This window comes from Coffea eugenioides, chromosome 2, assembly GCF_003713205.1.
Source record: "Coffea eugenioides isolate CCC68of chromosome 2, Ceug_1.0, whole genome shotgun sequence".
NCBI lineage: Eukaryota > Viridiplantae > Streptophyta > Magnoliopsida > Gentianales > Rubiaceae > Coffea > Coffea eugenioides.
In genome coordinates this window covers 69,779,721-69,792,026 of record NC_040036.1, presented here as the reverse complement: position 1 = coordinate 69,792,026, position 12,306 = coordinate 69,779,721, and the positions used below count along the sequence as shown (strand labels likewise).

The following is a 12,306-nucleotide window of genomic DNA, read 5'->3' as shown; positions in this document are numbered from 1 at the left end:
ATGTTCAATCCAATAGCCATACAATATTATATTATTTTATAAATTTACTAATATATATTATTTAATTAAATATATATGGGTCTGGGTAAGGTCTGGTATGGATCTGGATTTGGATATGGATTCTAGAAAATCAGACTCTACCCAAACCCACGACTCTCTCATAGGGTCTGGGTCTGGGTAAGGTCTGGATTTGAGAAATTAAATCCAAACCCTACCCAAATAAATTGGGTCTGGGTATAGATGGCAAATCAACTCATTTAATTAAATTTACCCATACCCACACCATGAATAGATGGATATGAGTATCTTAAATTTTTGCATATGAGTATAAATGGATTATCCAATTATACCCATTTATTAAATGGGTATAATTGGGTAACCCATCCAACCAAATTAACCTATTTAAAATTGTCTTTCCCCAAGTATTCTCTGTTCCCCCACCCATTTTTTTTTTTCAGATTTTTCGTTTTATCATTATGTTAACTACTTTTATTTCATTATTATTATTATTTGTTGGTTTTATCTTATCATTTTATTTTCTCTTTGTTTGTTAACTTGCTCATTTTTCAGCATTACCAATTTATGATAAGTTTTAACCTCTTTTCCTATCTTTCCAAAATGAAATTTTAAATTTATACATGAAAAAAATGTTAGGGGTTCAAAATTTTTGCATTAAGTTTTTATGTTAACTTTTATAGTACTTAGTTCAATTTTTTATATTCTTATTATTCAATTATTAAATAGCATGTAATTTTGTGACATAAAGTATAGATAGGAAAAAAATTGATAATTCGGCTTATTGAACATTATAAGTAAATATTTAAAACTAATTATAGGTGCAAAGGACGGTATAAATTGATAATTTAGTTTACAAAAATGAATTTAAATGAGTATACAAAAGTTAAAATAAATGGATTATAAATGGGTAATTGGGTTATCCAATTCATTTTTTGACTTACCCATTTATACCCATTACCCATTTTACCCATCTAATTAAATGGATATAAATGGGTTGATTGACTTATACCCATTACCCATTTTACCCAACCCAAACCCGCCCAAGTCACCTATTTTGACACCTCTAGGTTTGTGTAAGACCCGACCCATTGACATGCCTAATCCGGATGATTGGAAATATAATAACTCAAGGATAGAAGCGAAAAATAAGTGCAACGACATGAAACTTAACTCTTTTTTTTGTGGAAGAAGTTGATTTTAACTCAAAGATATATTCATTCTCCCAAACTAATGACTAATTAGTCAATTTTTTTAAAATTTTTTTATTTCTGAATACTCGATATTGCCTCCGAATATTTATTTTCTACTATTAAAATTCATGTGAAATGCCCCAAAATTGAAAATTTTGTAATTGGGCCAAGAACATGGCTTTCAGTATCAGAACAAGTCTTTGGCGGGCCTATAAATCAATTCAAACGGGCCTGCCTTGCGCCTCTTATTGGCTCGGAGAAACAGAGTAAAATAGCTCCCATTCACCTCCTGTTGAAGAAGAAGAAGAAACAAACTGAAGAGCGCCAGTGAACTGGGGCTCAGGATTGCTGTTTAAGTACGCAATACTGAAAAGGGGTACCCTATCTTTTTGTTTCTTAACGTGTTTGCAAGTTTTTCTTGGTGCAATTTTACCTTTTGGAACAACTTTTTCCGTCTACAATCACTCTTTAATCATGTATATCTTGGCTGATAAATTAGCTTAAGAAATTTCACGAACTGGTTATGAAAACATGAAGCTTAGAAAATGCGTGAATCGACTGATGGATTTTAATTTAATTCGTTAACTGAATCTTTAGAAAATGTGGATGCAATGTGAATGTCTATTAAGTGTTCGACAAAATGTCTGTTCAGTTAAAGGGGATGAGTTTTGATTACTCAATGGCTGTCCTTTTTGCTGGTTAACAGTGGCTTATGATATAATGCTGAAGCAAGTGTGTCATAGACTGAGTATACATGGGGCTGACAAAATCAGGCCTTTATTATGTTTACAAAGAGCTCATTTCCACAGTGGGCAGGTAAGCATTTGATCGTCTCTTGTAGTTTTTTTCTCTCTATTTTTAATTTTCTGTTTCTTTTGCATATCTGAATTTGTTTGCCTAATGTACGTTCCTCTTCTGTGAGAATCTTTGTGTCCTTTGATATATTACAGAGTGTATATTAATCTCTTTTGGTTTCATGAAGTTAAGGGAACCAATTTCATTGAGAAAAGGACAATTACATGCGTTTTTTTGTGTATTGTTAAGTTCATTCTTTGCCCCTGTACTCTTTACTTGCTGCCTGGTGGATCATTCAAGTGTTTCTTTGTCATGTTAGGCTAAGAAGGAGATATTTATTTATCTACAGAACTAGGCTTCTGTTGGCTTTTTAATCTGGATTTCATCTAACTTCTTTTAGAGTCATTCCAATCGATTACTGAGTTCTATTTACTTCACAAGTTTAAAAATTTGACTTCTATATGTTTTCCTAAAAGAAATCCACTTTGTTAAAGTAATGAGTCCTTAGAATTTGCTGCCGACTATAGCCAATACATTGGCTTCATGCTTTCCCATTGAATTGCCCAACAGAAGGGCCGTCCACCCCCACCACCTGGGCAGGTCATCTGTCCTTCCATGAAACAGAAAAAGGGAATTTGCAGTATCTAGTTATTATGTTATCTGGAATTGGTATTAGGAGTAAAATGAAATAAAAGTAATCCCTGTTAGAACATTATGTATTGCATCTTATGTTTTTCAAGGTACGAGGGATATGAGAATGGAAGGTAGAGAAACTTTGAATTCTTCACTTTGATTTGCTAATTGAAGAGGTTTATTTCCAAGCAGATTTGAGACTAAGGGGGAGACTGCTTGGGAGGCTTGGCAGCATGCTATTGATGTTCATTGTACCTAGTTCTTTGTTACTTCTGTGTCTATGTATGGAGAAGCTGCTATTTGAGTAAAAGACCATAGCCAAACTTTTACTGCTAACCTCCATAAGTATGTTGGCACTGCTATATCATAATCTCATTCTAATTTCCTACTCTATGTGCGTGAAAGACAGTAGCCAAATTATTGCAGCTTTTCTCCAAAAACATGGGTGCACTGCTAACATTATACCCACATTCTAGATTGATATTTCTTTCCTTAAGACTTTGTAATGTAATATTCCTAGGCTCAACCAGTCTTCTCAGCTTTAAAGTTTTCCCATTGTTGATCACGTAGTATTTTGCATCCTTTGTATAATTTCATTTTACAGATATCTTTTGCACCGCGAAGCTTTTTTGGAGTAGAAGATTTTCTCGATGATGACAATAGCCGGCCCTACACATATCAAAAGGAGAAGAAGACTAAAAATCCGAATAAGCACATTTCATTCAAGCAACGAACTATTGCATACTTGGAACCATTTACACTCGATGTTCTCATCTCAAAACGCTTTGTTTCAGCTTCAATTACACATAGAGTAACAAGCAAGCAGGTTGCTGTTGCTGGTACAAATTCGAAAGACATCAAAGCTGTCCTCAAATCAAGATCTGATATACCCGCATGTTTAGCCATAGGCCGCATCTTGGCTGAGAGGGCGAGAGAAGCTGATGTCTATACAGCCTCTTACACTCCCAGAGACAGGGACAAGTTTGAAGGCAAAATTAGAGCAGTAGTTCAGTCACTCATAGATAATGGTATTGATGTTAAAGTATATCTGGATTAATATTGGACTTTTCTCTGTACTTTGTCGCATTCTCTCGAAAAATTTTCCTAGATTCTCTTGTCCGATAGCAACTAAACTCATTGTAGTTCAGATAGCAACTAAACTCATTGTAGTTCAGATAGCAAAGTGGTTTGCTCCTGTGGTGCTGCCTCTTCATCTGTAAATTTGTTATGTAGATCAATGGGAACAGAACTCAAGAGTCTTGAAATTCTTTTTCAGGGTTACCTTTTGGGAACGCGCCTTCATCTGATGGGATGCTTCCTGTCTGCGTGGAGTATTTGTTAAACTATTTGTTACCACGAACTGTATCTTTTTGCGCGATCAGACGGATATTAATATCCGATGTCTTCTGTAGCCCTTATGGTTTGCCGTAATGTTTTATTATCTTCCAAATTTAGAAAACAACAAGAAGACTTCGGAATCATAAGCCCTGAAAATTTCATACACAAACAAATAAGAGGAATCTAATTCAACAAAAATCTCTAGTTTGATACATAAAGCTGATTCATTACCTGCAACTGCAATTGCAAACTGTCTCACATAGTAACTATGATGAGTCTATACTTGATGCAAATCTTAAATTACAAAACTTTGTGAGCATTCCCGTAATACCTGTTTATGAATGAAGACTTGGCTATTTCAGGGGAACCAGGAAGCGACACAGGATAAAACTTGTAAAACCTGATACTATCAAATGCAGCTCTTGTTTCATCGCCCATCTCCTGCAACATTTTCTCCTTAGCTTCCCTTGCTTCACGCTGGGCTTTCTTGGCTTCTCTAACCTTCTCCTTCACAAAATCCTTAAATGCATCCTTCTCATCAGCAGCTAAAGCTTCTTGTTCTATCAACTCGTCCGCTACCTCGTCCAGGACATCCAGCTCCCAATCAAACGAACATATCAGTGGAGGCTCAGATTCTCTAGAAAACAATATTTGTACTTCACTTTCTTGCTGATCATCCTCATCTTTCTTAAAGGGGTTGTAAAAATGAGGCAAGCAATAGTCATACTCCTTCGCCCTGTCGATTCCCAACTGCTTCAATCCAACCTTTCTTTGCTTGCACCTCAGTATAAATACCCTACAGCTTTTGAGATCTTCCACCTTAGCATCCCTTCTTCCCAATGGAATATAGGGATACCAATCCATCTTCAGCCGCTTCATAGGCCAAATCTGTTCATTTGCTCGTTGAACTGATACTATTGCAATTTTATCAGAGGGAGCAAATCGTGAAACCACAGCAACAACCACGGGCACAAGGGAAGCATCAGCTATGCCCTGTGTTTCCGTGCAGCCAAAGAGATAAACGTTTTGGCCAAGCAATTCTCCACCTTCCTCGAAAGCATTCTCCAAGTTGGAGAAATCCCAGTTGGACCCATAAATCTCATCCATCGCTTCCCATTCAGTTCCAACGGAAAACACCTGACGCCATAAATCTTCCATATTCCTCGTCATTCTTTCAATATACAAGAAACACTGGATCACTGGTGAAGGAAGAGGAGAAGGAGGGTTAGAACTTAGAACTTGGAAGATATTACCCTGAGAAGTTCGACATAAAAGAAAGAAGTGAATCCTACGCTACCTAAGTCAACTGAAAAAGGAGTTGACACAATCGCGGGAGGAATTATAACATTTAAACGACACACAGGCGGCGGATCAATTTGTTTGGATTGCATTTTTATAAATTTTTTAATAAAAAAATTATTGTAACGATTTGATATATATATATATATATATATATATATATATATATGAGATAAAAAATGATTGAAAAATGTGTCCACAAAAAACGTAGTAATTTTTCTTTGAAAATTTGCAATCCAAACACTCCAGGTGTTTTTGGAGGAAGATGAGCATCAACCGTCCTTGAACAGTATAATATTTTTTAACGTTTTGTAATTTTATGTAAATTTTTTATACATGTGATGTAATATTTTGTTACTGTTTACGTGGATTCTCTATTGAAAAATTTTACAAGTAATTCACATATAATTATATCTTATTTTAAAAATACTACATCGTTCAGAACAGTTATTACTTTCGTTGGTAACCTAATCCGTTTTTGGAAACTAAAGAATGTGTAGTATGTATTAATACAAAAGGTGTTTAAAAGGCATTTAGGATTCACTGATTAATTCCTTAGAATATTGTCTAAAAAATATCCGACAACGCTTTCACACTCTTGTTTTCCTAAACTATTTCAGCAAGCAGGCAAGAGTTATTATTATTTTTTTTTAAAAAAAAAAAAGAAGAGCTGGGCTCTATTTTTTTAAGAAAGCTTCACCTGCCAAGGCAGGATGCCAAATAATTTTTTTTTTAAAAAAAGTCTCTTGCTCTATTAGTCTAGTAGTAGAAGGGGTCTAAATCACTGTTGCTATAGGAGAATTTCTATACAACCCATTGAACTCATCAACTTTTGTCATTATATTATAGAGGGAAGAGATAAAATAATACGAGAAAAAAAAAAAAGAAAATCTGGGCCATGGATTCCTCATCCTCATTGTTTCCTTCAACACCGGAGTTTGGTAAGAAGTATTCAAGCCAGAATGTTCTGCCAAACCAAGTATTAAATATATATATATATATATATATATATATATGCAATTATCAAATAATTGTTATAAAAGCAAACTGGTCAGAGATCCTATAGTGTATACAAATGTTGTTTCTGCTGTAGAGAAAAGTTTAGTGTCAAGAAGCAGATCCATTATTGACAAACTACTTCAGGAAAAAAAAAAAAAAGAGATGAAAATGTGCTCCATTTCATTTAGACCCATTTTTCTACTTAAAATAGTTAAAACCAAACCAAACCAATTCCTAATTTCATTTTCAATCTGATTCTCAGGTTTTTTCTTTTATCTTTTAATGTCAAAGTTTACACCTTTTCCCCCAATTTCTCTTTCTCGATTCCAATTATTTTCCACAGCCATTAATCAAATTTCCCAGATAAAAATAACTCAAGAAAGGAAGAAATTAAAATCATAGCCAATTAGAATATCCTGAATACTAACTTCCATAAAAAAAAATACTAATAACTATAGCGTGAATCAAGAAAAAAGCTCATAACTATACTAGAAAAACCTACAAAAACAATGTACATAAAACTAAGAGACACTTGAACGAAGTGAAATTTCAAAAAAAAAAAAAAAAATCAAAGTTTACACCATTGTACCCCAATGGCTCCTTAATTCTTCCTTGATATCAAACCATTTTTGACAAATTACTTTTGAAAAAAAATTAGAACCTAGATAAAAGGTACACCGTATCATGTGAGCCCTTTTGTCCACTTAAAGCAATTAATCCAAAACCAGATCCTAATTTCCATTTTTACTCCAATTCTCAGCTTTTTTTTTAATCTTTTTTTATGTCAAAGTTTAAACTTTTTTTTTTTCCTCGTAACTGTTTCTAGGCTCCAATTAATTTTCTAGGACAATCACAACAGAGCTACAAATAAAATTTCCAATATAAACTCAAGAAAGTATTAAAAAAATCATATCCAATAGGCATACTCTGAATACCAACTTGAAGACAAAAAGCGCCAAAAAATAAATGACTTAATAAATAAATACTTACTTTAAAGTCCTATGGGAAGAGGTGACACTCAATCATTGAAGCTCAATCAAATGTCCACTTTGAATAATTTCTAAATCTAATTTCTTCAAGAACATACTCATTCTTTTTAGCTATAAAATGATAAAAATCTACAAAAGCCAATCTGAATTGTATCGCAAGCTAAAACCCAAAAAAATAACTTTTATTGCAGAATGAGATAAATGTGATACTAGTATTCAATGCTCTTCACATTTGTTTTCCTTCTTACACTCGGCAAAATTTGTCTTGTAAAGATTCATTTCGAGTAGTTTAATCCTACCCCTTTCATTAAGAAAAGGGTTAATCACATTTTATCTCCTTAAAAAATATCTCATTTTTCAGTTTACCCCCTAACCTTTAATTTTGCTCACTTAACCCCCTTTAGGACAAAATTGCCCTTACATTATTTTGACTTTTCATTTACCTTGTTTTCCTTTCATTTATTTCTTTTTCTCTTTCTTCTTTATTTAATTCTTCCTCTTTCCCACAAAAATCTTCACCTTAATGATTGAAATTAAAAAAGAGGAATTGCAGACAACTATCTTCTACTTAAATGATTAAAAAAATATTCAAATCACTTTCCTAAAATACAATTTTTTTAGCCTTTCAATTCTTTTAATTTTGGATTTTCCTCTTTCCTTTCTAATTTCTCATTTTATTCTCAAGAAAATATCATAAGATAAAATTATTTTCCTTTCTTTTATTTCTTTTTCTCTTTCTTCTCTCTTTCATCCTTCCTAATAGAAATTCAATTTCAACGAAATTTTTGTTTTGAGTTTGTAATTGCATATTTCTAGGTGAAAGTTTAAAAGACATCAAAAACTAATTTTGATTTTTTGTATGATGCCACGTGTCACAAATTTCAATTGATGATTATTAATCAGGTCACAATTTCATCTTAAGATATTTTCTTGGGAATAAAATTAGAAACAAAAAAGGAAAGAGGAAAACCCAAAATTAAAAGAATTGAAAGGCTAAAAAAATTGTATTTTAGGAAAGTGATTTGAATATTTTTTTAATCATTTAAGGAGAAGATAGATCTCTGCAATTCTTCTTTTTTAATTTCAATTATTAAAGTGAAAATTTTTGTGGGAAAGGGGAAGAATTAAATAAAGAAAAAAGAGAAAAAGAAATAAAAGAAAGGAAAACAAGGTAAATGAAAAGTCAAAATAATGCAAGGGCAATTTTGTCCTAAAGGGGGTTAAGTGAGCAAAATTAAAGGTTAGGAGGTAAACTGAGAAATTGGATATTCTTTAAGGGGATAAAATGTGATTAACCCTTAAGAAAAATTTGTGTTTTGGCTTCTTTGTCTTAGAGAGAGATATTTTAAGCATAAAGTTTCCATATTTCCACTCGGTGAAAAGAAAATAATAGGGTTCGTTTGATAAAACTTAAGTTTGAAAATTGAAATTTGAAAGTCTATCCATTAAGTTATTAAACAATTAAGTACTATATTTGAACACATTAACTTTAAGTACTGAATTGAATTATTAAACAAGACCTTAGTCTTTTTTTTTTTTTTAATTGCTGAACATTTAAGGTTAGGTTTAGTCATCTCTCTTTTCTTTCTTACAGTTTTTTTCCCTTTTGGGGTTTTGCCCACTGCTTCCAAGGTAAAACTATAAATCGTCTAAAGGAAACATCCTTTTGGATATATGCCCACTAGATTTTGCAGTCTTTAAAAACTTCAAAATCTTATTGACACTAGGCTAGTTTTTTTTTATTCTTGTTTCTTTTTTTTTTCTTTTTGTTTCAAGGGTAACCTGTAACTTTATTAGCAACAGAAGACAATTATTTTATGCATTAAAGGCAAATATAAAATGTTTTTGTTTAGAAGACATTATAATACAACTGTTTAAGTAATTAGTACTTGTCAGAGAGAGACAGAGAGACAGAGAGAGGCAAACGTTGCCTATGGTAATCTTTACCTAAACCAAAATCCTGTCATCCAACCGCTATTCTTTGCAAACAATTCCTCATTAATCATGGAAATTCCTGATTCCAACTGTACACTCCCAAGAAATACAGGACAGAGGACTGAATTTTCCCTAGCTGGCAACAACTAAGTCCTTAAGCTTTGCATAATTTAATCTATCCTAGTAATGTCAGATTGAGATGAAGCAAGAAAAGGTTGATATAGTATTATATTAATCTTTATGATAACACATTTACTATTGTAACCTTAAATTTAAGAATCACTCACACAAATGTCACTTAAAAATTAATTTTTTGGCATTTTAATATAATCTCTAAGCGGATCAATATAGTGAAATTGATCATCTATTAAGTACCCATATACTAGTTTTGATGTTTATATATCATGTTAGATAAGATCTACCACTTCTCATACAGAATAATTATAATATATATTAGTCTAACCGTATTAACAATGGTCTATTTGTGTCTTTTATTAAATTTTTCACGCACTCTAGTGTAACAGTTAAATTATATCAAGATGATATAGTACAAACGTCACAAAAATGAGCGTCAATAAAACTTTACATGTAAAAGTTTGTAAATAAGATGTATTCAAAAATCAAATGCAAACGTAATTGACACATATGAACTATTTTTACAAACTAATCAGCTATGCTATAGTTAAGATACTTATAATATCATCCTTTGCTGACACAGTTTCATGTATTGTATCACTTGTAAAATTCATGAATGCAAAAAATTTATGTTTTACTCTATAAATTTATTTTTACTAACTCCAAAAATAATTGATTATCTTAGAGTTTATGAAAAAAGTTAAATAACAATTTGCTATAACATCTTAATATCAATGTTTTTATCATATCTCTTGCATTAACAATAAAGAATACTATATTTAATTTTAAAACATTAATATTTTAATGACTCACTAGTTCAACTACAAAGCCACTAGTTGAACCAATAACTTATTGACCCATCCTCTTTGTCGAGTTCCTATTCGAGGTAGGTTTAATAACAATGGTGCAAAAGCTTAAAAGAAAAAACTTTTGGATGCCAATTGTCCTAGTATAAGTTCTACATGCAATGTCGCAATATTTGGTTTAGTTTAGGTGCAAAGTGTTTCAAAAGAAAAGTAAAGAGTACTAATTGAGAGATTGAAATATTGGGTTTGCATAATTCTCAGTTGGCCCGCCATCTTCTATTTTTTATTTTAGTTTCTTTTATGTTTATCTCTATCTACCAATGGAATCATTATGCTCATCTGGTTTATCCCTTGGCAAAAGCATCGTTGAGTAATTGAATCGGTAGAAAAGAAGAAGAAAAATATGATGGGTAGCTCAGGATTCTCATAGAAATTGAGCAATCATCCAAAGCTTCCCAAAGGTAAGGTTATTGCAGTGGTGGTTTTAGATGAATGGGATGAAGCACATCCCAATCAATATAATTGCATCCATGTTGCCGAAACTCTTGTCATGAACTAAGAGTGGTGCTCCTGAGAAGTGGAGATTGATCTATTTATCTTTGGTGGGACAGAAGAGTACAACACAAAGGAGAGAAAAAAAAAAATCAATGTCGGATACAAAACCTTGAGATTAATTCAACTATGGAAATAACACTGCAAACAATTTTTCCCCCCAAAAAATGTAAGGGACTTTCAGAAAGAAAGAAAGCGGGAAATGCTAAAACAAAACAAGTTCTAACAATTTATTTTGAATTAAGGGATATGAATTAGAGGGTATCTTTTAAGGAGTGTAAAAGTGTAAAATTCACAGGCCTCAAACTGAATGGTGGAAGAGATGAAATAAGACACTACCCAACACGAGGTAGAGGGATTGAGGGCAGCCAAACCACGATGTGATGACTGAGGCCATTGAATTTGGGACTTTGTTATGAATTAGATGCGTCTTCTGATAAAATTTTCTTTTAACAACTCAATTACTAATCTCTTCTGCATGTATGGCTGGGGGGAGAGGGAGAAGTTGCAGGTTGGATTGGAGAAGACAAATGGTGGGCTAGGTTTTAGGAGAAAGAAGGGGCTTGGGTCATTCTGTATCTAATTAAAATGTTAATGGCTTTTTCATAGTTTTGAGAAAAACCGGAATAACAGGCTCCTGTGAGTTTGAAACTATTACTGAAATAAAAGTTTTTGCCGAAATAAAACCCAGACATTGCTTAAAAGTTTTTATTTTTTACTGTGAGTTCCTACAAATTTTTTTTTTTTAAATTTTGCAATCATACCTGGACTCTCCTAATTTTTCCTTGAAAGCTGTTTGGATTTAATTCATTTTTGCTAAGAGACCATTTACAATCAATAGAAATCAAAGCTAATTTTGTTACCGTACATGAAAGACCTCCTGCAAGCAACCTATCAGCAACTGCAGAAGCCCACTTCCTATAAGCTGCTGTGAGTTCCCCAGGATTTGTGTCCATTTTCCCATCAGTAGGAGGTTTGCCAAGCTTGGAAATAGCAAAATATGCCAGAACTTGGTCAGGATCACTGAGAGCTTTACTTTGAAACCAAGTCTCCAGCATCCCATTCTGGAAAAAACAGTTGCTTTGAAACCCGAGCATGGCTATGGCTCTGACCTGATTCATACTTTGGGTTGATCGAATTTAAGAACAAGTGAGAACCGTGCGAACTGTTCAAACCGGAATAAACTGCTGAACCGACAGTTTTTTTGTTTTTGTCTATTAAACTAAAAAGAAAAAGAAAAAGAAAAGAATAGGTTCTTCTTAACTCCAAAGACTAACCATTAATTGCCACATTGACTCACTTTCTTCTCATCTTTTGTCTCTTATCAAGTTTTTATTTCTATTTTCTAGTTACCTGACTTTTTCTAAGCTCCAAGTTTCATTTTTTTAAAACAAAGTTACAATGCTTAATCCCCAAAGATATGATTTAAAGTCTAACTCACAATACCTAATTCCTAAAGACTTGAATTCTTTTTAATTTCAGAATATTGTAGTTTGTTTGGGTAGGATTTAAGATTTGTTTTGATAGATACAATTGAGATTAAAAATTTTATTTGTGAAAGTCCAAGTTCTTTGAAAATATTAGACTTAGAAAAATCTTAAATTATTCCATTGGGTA

At 32.6% G+C, this 12,306-nt stretch overlaps 2 protein-coding genes across 3 annotated transcripts; one reads left to right on the top strand and one right to left on the bottom strand.

The window, feature by feature from the left end:
• Positions 1–1,472: 1,472 nt before the first annotated feature.
• On the top strand, positions 1,473–3,904 carry LOC113763114 (50S ribosomal protein L18). Of its 2 annotated transcripts, none has more exons than XM_027306837.1 (3): positions 1,473–1,564; positions 1,915–2,024; positions 3,241–3,904. In XM_027306837.1, coding segments are annotated over exons 1-3 (564 nt in total). In that variant the 5' UTR covers positions 1,473–1,563; the 3' UTR covers positions 3,694–3,904. The 2 variants fall into 2 exon arrangements, with proteins under 2 accessions (XP_027162638.1, XP_027162639.1); XM_027306838.1 differs by having other exon boundaries at positions 1,473–1,584.
• Positions 3,905–4,074: 170 nt separating this feature from the next.
• Positions 4,075–11,810, bottom strand: LOC113760136 (protein HEAT INTOLERANT 4-like). Its single transcript, XM_027302706.1, has 3 exons — positions 11,553–11,810; positions 4,306–5,228; positions 4,075–4,123 (listed from the first exon to the last, which is right to left on the bottom strand). Exons 1-3 carry the CDS (start codon positions 11,808–11,810, stop codon positions 4,075–4,077), a joined length of 1,230 nt encoding a protein of 409 aa, XP_027158507.1.
• Positions 11,811–12,306: the final 496 nt, after the last annotated feature.

What these genes read in the sequence shown, in the direction of transcription:
- LOC113763114 (XM_027306837.1), top strand. An exon ending in CTCATTTCCACAGTGGGCAG is followed by an intron (nt 2,025 to 3,240) that starts GTAAGCATTTGA and finishes TTCATTTTACAG; the next exon opens with ATATCTTTTGCACCGCGAAG.
- LOC113760136 (XM_027302706.1), bottom strand. Translation starts at nt 11,810, where the DNA reads ATGAATCAGGTCAGAGCCATAGCCATGCTCGGGTTTCAAAGCAACTGT. An exon ending in CAGGAGGTCTTTCATGTACG is followed by an intron (nt 5,229 to 11,552) that starts GTAACAAAATTA and finishes CGAACTTCTCAG; the next exon opens with GGTAATATCTTCCAAGTTCT. An exon ending in AAGTCTTCATTCATAAACAG is followed by an intron (nt 4,124 to 4,305) that starts GTATTACGGGAA and finishes TGAAATTTTCAG; the next exon opens with GGCTTATGATTCCGAAGTCT.